General features: G+C 40.7%; 1 protein-coding gene across 2 annotated transcripts in view; it reads left to right on the top strand.

The window, feature by feature from the left end:
- UBE2H (ubiquitin conjugating enzyme E2 H) overlaps positions 1 to 12,912 on the top strand; it is a 104,734-nt gene that overhangs the window by 79,524 nt on the left and 12,298 nt on the right. Inside the window, exons 4-5 of one of the 2 annotated variants that reach the window (XM_043589522.1) lie at positions 34 to 73; positions 1,497 to 1,549. The exons of the other annotated variant lie outside the window; for it this stretch is intronic. Coding sequence (XP_043445457.1) covers positions 34 to 73; positions 1,497 to 1,549 — 93 coding nt within the window. The remainder of the gene's footprint in view (positions 1 to 33; positions 74 to 1,496; positions 1,550 to 12,912) is intronic. 2 annotated transcript variants of the gene reach the window in all.

Here is a 12,912-nt window from a genome sequence, read left to right as displayed (position 1 = left end):
CTTTTTGCTGCTAATTAACATCTCTTTTTACAGGATTCATGAATAAAATTTTCCATCCCAACATTGATGAAGCGTAAGTAACTATTTAAAAATGTTTAAATCTTAGCAGCAACTGCCCTTACTAGCATTCATCTCTCTCTCTCCATTATTTAAAAAAAAAAAAAAAAAAAGCGCCTCAATTATCTTTCTAGATTTTATCAACAGAGAGGACCATATGGCCACTTAAACTATAGAGTCCCAGGGATATGATATTTTAAACCACTTTAGTGCACATTCTGCTGTTGGGCTGCTTAGTTTTCCCATTGCCATGAGTAGGTCCTTTATTCCCCCTGATACCCAGCTAGCATGTGTAATATTCCACATCTCTTTTCTCTTTGCATAGACACAATTCAGAGATCTAAGTTTTCTGTATACAGATTCACTATTTTCAGCCCTTAAAGTGTTTCTTAGTTCTTCAGAGTAAAGCAAACATGAATGACTGTGGTTTCATTTCAGTTAATGAGTCTTACGTACCCTTTCTTTCGTTCTAATATTTTATTAGTGATATTTTAAAATGTGCCTCCTATTGTGTATTTCTGATGCTGTTTACAATACATGCTTTTTTTGTTCTGCAGTCTTGTCGTGGCTAAATTTTGCTGTTACACACACACACACACACACACACACGAGGTATTCTGAACGCTGTGTGAGTAGGTTGTATACACACATCATGCCCTACTGCCTTTTTATACTTGTGTGTATCAGTCATCCTAACAACAAAGATGTTTTGTTACATAAGCACAGTGTACTCACTGGGTTCAGGAATTGAGTGTCAGTTTTAATCTACTGCCACATTCCAGCAGTGTACCTTTTTGGCACTTACTTTTCCCCCGTAAGTAAAATATCCAGTCCGTGATCATGTATCGCATTTACTTGTTTCTTTAAACTACTTTAATTACACGTTTCTTTAAAATACTTTAATCTGGACTAGTTCCTCAGCTTTTATAAAGTTGACATTTTAAAAAAGAATATAGATCGGTTATTTTAAAGACCATCCCTCAATTTGGGGTTGTCTGATGTTTCCTCATCATTAGATTCAGAATATGTACTTAAGACCTGAAAACCACAAAGTGTAATTGTGTCCTCAGGCTACTGGCGAGGTACACAGGTTTGTCTGCCCCTGGTTGCCAGTGTTAATTCCAATCACCTGGTGAAGGTGTTGTCTGATTTCACCGTTGTATACTTGCTGATTTTTCCTTTTAATCTCTAAGGAAACAGTAAGACTTTGTATATATTCTGCTCTTCATCATACTTCCCTAATTGGGATGTTTTTTCTTTTCTTCCTTCCTTCCTTCTTTCTTTCCTTCCTTTCTTTCTTTCTTTCTTTCTTTCTTTCTTTCTTTCTTTCTTTCTTTCTTTTTCTTTCGTACTATTCTTGATAAATAAAATTAGTTGCCAGGTACATGCAACTAGCTTTCTAATTTTTAAAAAAATGCCATTCTTTCCATCTGTTTCAGGTCAGGAACTGTGTGTCTAGATGTAATTAATCAAACTTGGACAGCTCTCTATGGTGAGTTTGGCCATGGAATATTTTTTAGAGATGTTGAGACACTGCCTAAAAAATGTTGTTTGCCTTTTCTTTGGTTTAAGATGTTTTGTTGGGAATGGGAAGGGATTAAGAGGGCCTGGATGGGAATGTTTGATCAGTGAAAAAAATATTTTCTCTCAAGTACAAACTTTGACTTAGCAACGGAAGTTTAAAATAATCTTGTGAGATTTTGAACTTAAGGTATAGTGATGTACATATGCAGACACACAAATAAACATGTAAACGTATGTGTGTGTTCAGAAGCACATTGTATACATGTTTACCTGTAATCCCTTTGACTTTTGGGAAAACTCCTAGCAATGTCCCTGTCAAGTGAGATGGTGCATTAACAGGTTTGGGGAGTCCTCTGTTTTGAAGGCCAAAACCTCATTATGAAGCCTTGCCTCAGTGCTGAAATCAACATCTCCTCTCTTATAGTGAACCAACCCGTGAATTGCACAGCTTTATGCAGTACAATGCTCAGCGTCACAGAGATATGTAAGGAATATCAGGCCCTTTCTGCCTGAGCTTGTAACTTGGTTGGGGAGCTACAAATATGTGGAAATCTATGTAAGTTAATTAGGGATACAACAGATCAGTCTGTATTCCCCCACGTGTCCAGGTTGTCAGGCGCCATGGGCCTCTTTGCTCTCGTGCCCCCCCCCACCCCCCACCCCGTGAGGCTTCCCCTGATGCTCCAGCTGCAATTGATCCCTGCACACCCCTACATTTGATAGCTTTTTGTGGCCCATTTTTACTTCTTACCTGTGTGTGTCGTTCATGCCTACTTTTTTGTGCCACTGGATTGTTTCCGGTCATAGGGGTCTCTGGGGTGCACGTCTGGTGTCCGTGTCCCAGCACTCCCTTAAAGAGCCTCGTACCCATATGCTAGAGTCAGTGGTGCAGGCAACACACAGTCCCCAAGAGGTTCAAGAAAGTCACCTTAGGCAGGGCTTGACCAGAGGGAGCCTTTCTTACTGAAGAATTAGGAGACCTTTTTTATTCCAGCCACAGTCTGCAGACTACTTTGCCAGACATCCCTGTACTGGGACGGTGCATGAGACTCACAGTGGAAGGCTGGTCACCAGCAGCACACAGCTAATCCTTCTTTCGTGTTTTCTCCTCCTGATTCTGCCATTTAAGAATCGTTTCCTCTGCCTGGAGTTACCCTCACTGGTCTTTGTATGGCTGGCACCTTCTTTTCTCACCTCAGTCATTCTCTCAGAGAAGCCTCCTTTCCTAGCTACTCCATCTAAAACAACGTTCCTCCATAGCATAGCAGCCTGTTTTAGAAACCTGTGTTTAAAGCCAGCATTTGTTTATTGTTTATCTTATTAGACTGTAAGCTCCACAAGAGCAGGGGCTGTGTGTGTACACACATGCATACAAGTGCCTGAAACAGTGCCTGGTGTACAATAAGGGTTCAGATATTTGTGGAATTATTGACTGAATTAATCACGCCTGGTACTGTGAAACATGAGAATTTTAGGGATACAACGGCTTATGAGGAGATGAGGCAACAAGAAAGAACATATACTCTGAGGTTGGTTAAATGGATTCCTTTCAAGATGTGTTTTTGGTAAAAATGTCTCATGGCAGACTGCCTGGAATAGCTGATGTAATGATGTATTTTCTTAAACTGCATTCACATTTTAGAAATGTACATAACAAAATACTACGAGCTGGTTCCAATTACAGTAAAGTAAATTGGACTTCAACTAATTCTTTTACTGTTGACCAGAAAAGCTTTGTGGAAGAGATTTGCTGATTCTCAAGTACTTCACATCTCAGAACAGATTTTTGAAAAACAACAGCTTATTGAATTATAACTCACGTACATGATATTCACCCATTTAGAGCATGTAATTTGCTAGTTTTTAAACAAAGTCACAATTACGTACAGCCATCACCACATTCTCGTCTAAGAAGATTTTCTTCACCTTAAAAACAACAAAAACAAAAAAAACCCATACCCTTCAGCTGTCACCCCCTCATCCCCTTAACCTTCCTCCCCGAACCCTAGGTAATGACTGATCTACTTTTTGTCTCTACAGATTTGCCTATTCTGGAATTTTTATAATGGAATCTATGATATGTTGTCTTTTGTGACTGGCTTTTTTGAGTTCACATAATGTTTTTAAGATTCATCCATGTTGTAGCATGAATCAGTACTTCATACCTTTCATGGCCAGATAATATTCCATTTTACAGCTATTACGTCTTTATCCGTTTGTCAGATGATGGACATTTGGGTTGTTTCTACCATTCAGCTGTTTTGATTAATGCCTATGTAAATGTTCGTGCACAAAAGTTTCTCTGCGGGCATGTGTTTTCATTTTTCTTGGGTGTGTACCCAGGAGTAGAACTGCTGAGGGACATGGTAACTCTGGGCAAACCTTTGAGGAGGTGACAGACTATTTTCCAAAGTGGTCGTACCACTTTACTTTCCTACCAGAGGGTGTTTGAAGTTCAGAACAGATTTGGAAGCAGAAGCCCAACGTGACTTAAGATTTATTTCATCCCATGTGTGGAATGTTGGTGTAAAGCGTTACTTTGTGAAGCACTTAGTAACAAGGATTAAATTACATTGGTCAAAGTGAACTTTTATTTCCCTCTTACATGTGTATCAGTTATCATTAAGTGTTCTGTAACATATGAACATGGAGAACACTAACACTGTAGATAAGTGCAGGGACCCATGAGGGAGTGAGTGTAGTCAAAAATGTACTCAGCATGGGAGAATTGTTCTGACATTTTGCTCAGACCCAAACTGCTCCTCCAGAAGATTCAACATTTCTTCCATGGGCCATTTTAGGAGCAGGTAATTACAATTTATTGTAAAAGTACATAGTAATGGTTGGCACTGATGACCTTGAAGTTTCTTTTAGACCTTCCTGATCCCTGAAATGTGAACTCAATTTTTATTACAAACCGCTAAAGACTCTGGCATTGGAGGTTAGTCTGTAATTGGTAAATTTGGAGTCATTCCGTCTCCTGCTGTGATTCTTGAGAGAATCTTAGTTCAAAGGACAAAAAACCTCATTTAATATAAAACAACGAATAGGAGAAAGTTGGCATGTTAATACAAATATTCAGCTGAAAACCAAAAGGCTTAGCCTGGCAACCAAAACTTGTCTCAACACCTCTACCATATAAGATAGTACGGAGCAGGGAGTGACTTGTGAAACTTCCCGAAATTAACTTTGCCCCAAGGCATGCGCTGTGCAATGGATGTACATGTTTGTAGTATAACAGCACTTCCCAGTTGAAACTTCAGATTTACACTTCTCGTAACCTGCTACCAGTCAGTGTTCTTGTTTCCAGCAGATTTAATCCTCTCGTCCCCCCATCCCCCCATCCCCCCCCCAAAAAGACCATTGATTTCTGGTAGCCCATTTTGACTCGTGGCCTCTATTGTCATTTGTTTCCCTTTGCCAAGTTTCCGTGCAGTTTGTTCATTCAGAAACTTAGAATTGGTGTGATTATAGTGTAATCACCCAGTAATTTTCAATTTTTTATTATTTAACCTTGCAAGAGAGCTAATTATAGTGGGTAATATGGTTAATTTCCTAAAGATGCTTGTCATCATATGAAGTCACTGAGTATGCAGTTACTATTGTTACTCTTGAGCCATTAAAAGGCGAGTAGCAGATGCCATCACAAAATTGATTCGTTTTGATTTCCTGTGTGATAACATCTTTTTCTTGCTTTCTTTTTTTGTATCCCTTCCTGCTCTTCCAGACACAATGATAAAAGCTCTGGACAATTTAAAATGCAACCAAGGGGATCTGAATTTTAGTTTCAGAAACAACTGTAATTTTAAAAATTGATGGAAGGAAAGTTCATTAAGCCACAGGTAGCTTTTTAAGCATTCCTACTATTTTCTAGTTTCCCTTTTTCCCAAATATGTTTTATCCACAGTTGGCTTTTCTACCCACACTCTTGGAGGCCCCGGTACCGCCACCGCAATTCAGCTTTAATTTCTTTCCCACCGTTCTGGGCCATGCATTCTTGACCTCTGTCAGTTGTGTTTCTCTCCGGTTTAATTTTACTCATTTCTCAACTGACTTGGTAAATGACTTATTTTGTGGATTAAGTTGTGGACAAGTAAGGTCAAAGACAATTAATTTTCTTATAAAATTGGGCAGTTGACAATTTTATTCTTTCTCACCTTTAGGGTTGCTAGCCAATGGACTGGATACTCCTCTTATTTTGCTGGTGAGAAAAATCAACATTTGGGAAATTACTTCCCCTAGAGTGTCTGGGGAGTCAATCACAGACAAATGAAGTTGCCTACAACAAAAGGAGTTCTTCAGGGACTTTGAGATTAAAATTAGACAAGAGAAACGGAAGTTTCTTTTACTAAGCATTTAGAACAATTTTAAACTATAAGTTTATTTAATAGTACTATACTGTGGGCCTAATGAATTTAAGCTTTCTCCTGCTGGAAATATTTATTCCATCCCTCTTTTCAGTCAGGTAACCTGTGAATCTTTCCAAACAATTAAAATTCTGGCTAAAGGTAACTGTGTCTCAAAATAATGCTTTGTGTTCACTAGTGCTTGCTAACTGCGTTTTCTAGCCACTTTAATGTAGCTACGCAGACAAGAGATACATGCATTTGTCTGCATGGATGATTGGCCAACTAACATTTGAGAACAGGCTCGAGAACTCAGTATTGATCTGTCCATGGTGGAATCATAAACATCATCCTGCCTTTGGAACAGCTGGATGTCATTATAAGTCTCTTAGAGGCCAGGTAGAGCAGTTTCTTTCCAGTGCTGTGGGGGAAATGTCAACTGTAGGAGATACAGAAACATGCCGAGTTTGGTATTTGATGGCTTCAACAGTACTTAGCTAGCTCCATGCCCTACCTCCTCTGTCTGTCTGCTTGGAGATACTCAGATGTGGCGTTGGTATGTGGCCCAAGAGATTAATTAACTATGCACAGAATTTAAGAATTGAATTTAAAAACTTGCAGAAACTCCTTAAAAAAACCCCCATTCGTGTTCACTGGTGGTCGGTATCAGGATCATGGAGTGGTCAGGCTTTGCAGAGGGTAGGACATGAGCCAGGCTGTGGCCCTTCCAGAGAGACACAGCTATGTTCTAGCTTTTTTGAGGCTTCAGTTTTAGGGCCCAGTCGTGATGATACAGATTTGTTTTCTCTTCATTTGCTTGTGATCACTGCATAGAGGTAGTCTTTGCCATGTGTGGCCACTTATCTGGTAATTGCATGAAGATATCTTTGCTCCTGACCTCAAAGACAAACTAAATTATTATCTAGTAATTAAAAACTTTAAGAATGAGTTTTGGTGTGACTGTAAGAATACCAGCTAGCTAATTATACATTAGTTGCCCTCATTTCTGAAAAGTTAATAACAAATCCTATTACTGTTTCAGCTGGCAGTCTTTTAAGGTAAGCAGGGTCCTACCAGGTTTGAATTAGGATGAACCCTCTAAAGAGCACCCGAGTAAGGCGGAAAGTGTTTGAGACCGACCTGGCAACAAAGGACGTGTCTCTGGTGAACAGGAACCTGTTTTCTTCCTTCCGATCTCTAGCAGCGTTCGTGTTCTTCTGTAGATGTCTACAGTTTAAGTACGCTGGGGGAGGGAACTGCAGTGGACGGGAGATGATTTTTCTAAGTCTGGCAGCGTGCCACAAAACGTTCCATGTTCTGTAACTACACACCTCTGGTTGGTGGCCTGGTGATCTGGCACTTAGCGGAATGTATCTGGTGTTCGTCCAGGGTTTAGTTCCCTGTGTCTTTGACATTGCCCTTTCCAACATGTAACCAAAATACCTGTTTTTACTTTGGAATACTTAAAAATTATAATGCTACCACTGGTGAGATTCAGTGTATCAATCGTATTGCAAAAAATTTTTGTTCATTAATTGTTATTCCTACTAATTGCACTTTGTTTTGTTTTTTTTTTTTTTTTTGAAAGGTGTGAGGAGGGAAGCGTTTGGCTTTTTGCTTGCATGACCCTCTTCATAAGACCTTATTCTGCCTTTAAAAGATCCCCATGGACTAACTCGAGAACATTTGTAAATCTGATGAATTCAGACCTTTTATGTATTTTATCCACATAAACACAGGAGACCCTCTCGGTGAAGTAATTGGATACGTTCTTGAATTCATCCTCCAGCAGATTGGTGGCTTGATATATGATTCCGTTAGCAGCGTGTCAGCATTCAGTAAACCAAGTGTGGTGTGGCAAGCCTTGTGGCCAGCTGGTCCTGTGCCACGGCACCACAGGAAGTCTTTGTGGGGTGGTCTGCTTCTGCTCGCCGTGTGTGTGCCCTCAGAACAGCTGCAGGAATAGGTTTTCCTCACTGAAGTGGGATTTGAATTAGTTCTTTAGAGAATATTATTATTTTTTATTTAAAAAAAAATTTTTTTTAACGTTTATTTATTTTTGAGACAGAGAGAGACAGAGCATGAACAGGGGAGGGGCAGAGAGAGAGGGAGACACAGAATCAGAAGCAGGCTCCAGGCTTTGAGCTGTCAGCACAGAGCCCGACGCGGGGCTCGAACTCACGGACTGTGAGATCGTGACCTGAGCCGAAGTCGGACGCTCAACCGACCGAGCCACCCAGGCGCCCCTAGAGAATATTATTTTTAATCTCGAAGCCATTTCTTCTTTAAGTCCACCTACCTATCTGAGGGCACTCCTCCTGAGCAGCGTTTTTGAAGTTTTCCTCAAGATGTCTGTCACCTTTTACGGTCCCTGCTTACCAAGTCCTGCACATAGAATGACTGCTTGAGCATAAGAAATGCCGTTCCTCAGGTTGAAGAAGTTTATAGGTTTCTGACTCCTCTTCGTTTGTGAGGGTAGAATTTTACATTTTTTAGTGTTCACAGACTGTAAGCAGGAGAAATTTAAAAATCCATCATTAATATTCCAACTTCTTAGGAGCTAGCTAGCTAACATCTATCAGTTAACCCAAATTATTAAATAAAGAAGTCTGGAGATCTTATCTGCCTTGTTTCAGTCTGATAAAAATATGACTACATGTACATTATATGTATTTTTTATACATATAGTAGTTACCTTCTCGCCCCTACAAAAAAAATAAGTGAATGAAATAGATTTTATGGTTGGTTTTCCTCTGAATGCATATAAATTTATGACTGGCTTAGCGGTTTATGATGGATCAACTACAGTTGCATGTAAGATGAACAAAAGTCAATTAATGGGGTTTTGAAAGGTCGGCTGCTAATTTTCTCTAATAAATCAAGGATATGAATAACATGGTTGAAATTTTCCATTGATCTCAACTATTTTAGCCATTAGCTTCAACCATAATGGCTGAAAGTCCATGGACAGAGATCTGTGTAAGTCCTAGAGAATCATTAGTTCTAGCCCACTAGAATCAACAATTTGTGACTTTTCTCCACATTTTTACCTCTAATTGTGAGTGGAACTTTTATTTTCTTCTTCTCAGCCCTGCTCCCTGTTGAATTATGGGACGGATAAATACTGTAAGGAGTTGTGGTTAACACAGTGAATTTCAACTTGAGAAGCCAGAGGTCCTCCATCAGAGGGGAGGGGACCAATGAACTCTAAGTTTGTTTGGATAGCATGCTTCTGGAATATGAAGAGTTTGGAAGGAAAACAAGAGGGACTTGATCTTGATGGGAAATGACCTGAGTGATTGTTTTAAGGAAGCTTCTTTGGTTACAGAGGCAAGAGTTTGGAGCCTGGAAAGCCACCGAGGAGGGTGGTTGCCCTGATCTGGGGTGGAATGCTACAGTGGACTTGGTGTAGTTGCACACCAGGGAAAACAGAAGAACCAGAGCCGTTTTTAGACAGGTAGCGAGTCTGGAAAACTGCCCGAATACATGAGTAGTACATGGAATAAAGGAGGAAAAGGCGTAATCAAAGTCCTTCCGGGGGTTTGCAGCCTTAGGGACAAGGGTGTTAGAGTCTACTTAGGTATCAGGAAAAAAAAAATTAAGTTTTCTGGGAAGTAATTTCAGGCATATCAAGTTTGATAAGACCAGAAATATAAAGGGCTGATTAGAAAGATTTGGTAGTTACCAGCACAGACTTGTTTCTTTAAAATTGCAAGATGATGAGCTTCCCCGAGTAAGCGTGTATGGAGCTACTTCCAAAATTACAAACACCTCAGAGTTCACACTGCTGTGCAAGTGAATGATGTCTTCCCGAGCAGATTTTTATTTCTGTATGTTATTTGGCTTTAAAAGGTCTTTAAAGGGGCTTTGGGCATGTGGGGGACAAGGAGTAGATTACAAAAGCGGGGAGAGGGATAGCTGGCCTTTGAGGAGAGGGGGAGTGGCTTTGATGATTTCTCGACACCTAGTCATGACTGTGCGTGTATATTCATGGTGCTTTCTAAGTTACAGCATTTTGGGTGTTAAAGCTACAAAACAAATGAGTATTAGGCAAGTTAATGTCTCTGGGGGAACTGCCTGCCTGGCAATTCTAGTTTCTGGTGGGCCAGACCACATCAAGCTTTGGGCATCCACAGGGTTTTAACCTGAAGATAGCAGCATGCTTGACCAAAGTTTTCATTTTAATGTTCAGAGGAAATAGAGGAAGAAGAAATAACTTTTGGTCACTGGTTTGTAAACAGCCAAGAATAAAACATGATATGTGATTCATCCCCTCCTGTGTTTTCTCTTCTAAGTCATGTACTGTCCTTTTGTGAGTCACCTGGAGTAGGGTGGCTTTACTTTAACCGTTGGTGCCTTTTTTTTCCCCCCTGTGTGACTCATTTTAATTAACATGTATTCCTTGAGGGATACAGGTAGCTGAAATTTCTACTCTAAGAAGGTGGCGTATTTTTATAGATATCGTAGTCTAGTCCTTTGATGCCCTGTGAAGCCTATTCTACAGTCCTTTTTAGTGATGTGTAATTCTTCCTTGTGAGGAACTGCAGTATTATACTTCCCTTTTTGCAGATGAAGAAACTGAGATGCAGAGAGGAAGAGACCTGCCCGAGGTCAAAGAACAAGTCAGTGGAAGGCCTGAGATTAGGCTTGTGGTCTTCTTCTGTGGTTTGCCATTTTGCTGGAGAGCGTCTGGTCTAATGGAATTTACTAGTCTACCCGATGTCCACAGTGTGTTAGGTGATACACATCGCTGCCTCTTCTGCTCTAAAGCAGCCCTTTCTTGCCCCTCTAAAATGGATCCACTTTCTCCAACCGTTAGTTCAGAATACCTCCACCTGGAGGAAGTGACAGTGACAGCAGTGTGCAGGAAGGAATGCTTGAAAGGGTCAGGGAGTGGTTCCACTGGAGCCTCCTGAGCAACTTAGCTGAGAGCCCTGAATATTTTCAGAGAAACCACACGCAGAGGGCCCTCTTCCCATTTGTTCTCTATGGATATGGGTATATAGTGTAGGTAGTGTTTCCTGGCTATGCATTTCCATACACACGGATGCCAGCCTATCCTAAGTCAGGGTCCGTGGGGTAGGTATGAGGTCTCAGCATGCATGTTTTGAAAAAACTCCACAGGTAATTCTGATGGACAAACAGCCAGGACCTAGACTTACCTAGGAACCATTGCTCTGGACCGAAGGGGGTAAATGGTGCTTCTTTTGATGAGAGATCAGTATGATTTGAGTGTTTTTAAAAATGAAATATGAATATAAATTACTAGTTTAAGTGCCTAAACTGAGGACTGAGTGTTCTAATATTGTTACTATAAGATCAGGCTGAAGAATCTGTCTTAATGGACTGCATTTTTATAAATGCTGATTTAGTCCAAAGCTCATCAAAAACCATACTTTTCAAGGTGGCTCAGTGGGTTAAGCATCTGACTCTTGATATTGGCTCAGGTCATGATCTCCTGGTCCATGAGATCGAGCCCCACATTGGGCTCTGTGCTAACAGTGTGGAGCCTGCTTAGGATTCTCTCTCTCCCTCTCCCTCTGCCCCTCCCCTGCTCACTCATGTGCTCTCTAAATAAACTTAAAAAAAAAAAAAAAAAAAAACTTCTCTGGGATCTTTGGATTTCCTTGAAAAATTAAGGCAGCCAATAGTGGAGCCAGCTGACTGTAATCTCTATACTGTGTAACCTGTGTCTGGCTCTCTCCCTTTCAAAAAGTAGAAGATTAATTTTTTTTTCATTTTTTTTTTTAACGTTTTATTTATTTTTGAGACAGGGAGAAGACAGAGCATGAACAGGGGAGGGTCAGAGAGAGGGAGACACAGAATCTGAAACAGGCTCCAGGCTCTGAGCTATCAGCACAGGGCCCGACGCGGGGCTCGAACTCACGGACCGAGAGATCATGACCTGAGGCAAAGTCGGCCGCTTAACCGACTGAGCCACCCAGTCGCCCCAAGATTAATTTTTTTGAAAAGACTTTGAACTGTTATTGATTTATTATTATAATTATTATTATTAAATTCTAGGGGAAAATATTCATTTTATGATGGATTTTTCCAAAGATGAGTATCTTTGTTTCACTCTTGGTTTGTAGTTTAGGTCTTTTCTGCCAGTATTTATCTTGAAAGACCATTTTTATCTGCAATTTGGTAGAGATGTTTTGTGGGGGAGGACCCTCTCAATAGTAATCACTCTGTCGGCCACTTTCAGGGTCGTGTTACTACTTTAAAATGCCCATAGCCACAGCATCCTGGTCTTTACAGTCTGCCCTCTTTGCCTGGAATGGGCTGTGTACTTTTCCTTTTCTGCTCTTCTGTTTTACAGGTGTGACTCAGCACATCTGTAAAATGGATCAGAACTGTGTTAATGCAGGAGGACAGGAGAACGCAGGAAGGTAGAACAAATAATTGAGGGTTCTTTTACTTGTTGGGAACAAATACCTAGGCAGAGCCACTTATTGATAGCTTGAGAAACTTAAAAGTAGTGGGGAAAGGGTATAAAAATCCCTTCCTGGAACACATGAAACACCTGGTTATGAAACATGTTGTCTGCCATATTTCTCAAGTCCGAAAGCACTTCTGGAAGTTACTGAAAGAGAATAAAAATATACTTTTTTTAAGGTTTTTGTTGTTGATAGGAATATTCAGCTGCTAATCTTTATATTATATATATATGTAATCTTTTTTTTTTAATTTTAAAGCAAGAGCACGGGGGGAGCAGGGGAGAGGGGCAAAGGGAGAGGCAGGGAGAGAGAATCTTCAGCAGGCTCCATGATCAGCGTGGAGCCTAACATGGGGCTCGATTCCACGACCCTGGGACCGTGACCTGAGCCTAAACCAAGAGTCGGACACTCCACCTGCCGAGCCACCCAGGCACCCCAGCTGCTAACCTTTTTGAGTAGCACCTATAATGACGATGCGACAGGAGACCTCCCAGGTCACCACATGCGGATATCTGTGAAGAGCCGTGGGCTACTTTTCTGTGATT

The sequence above is a fragment of the Prionailurus bengalensis genome, chromosome A2, assembly GCF_016509475.1.
Source record: "Prionailurus bengalensis isolate Pbe53 chromosome A2, Fcat_Pben_1.1_paternal_pri, whole genome shotgun sequence".
Classification (NCBI taxonomy): Eukaryota; Metazoa; Chordata; class Mammalia; order Carnivora; family Felidae; genus Prionailurus; species Prionailurus bengalensis.
The sequence above is the reverse complement of the archived record's forward strand: the minus strand, read 5'-3'. Positions and strand labels throughout refer to the sequence as shown.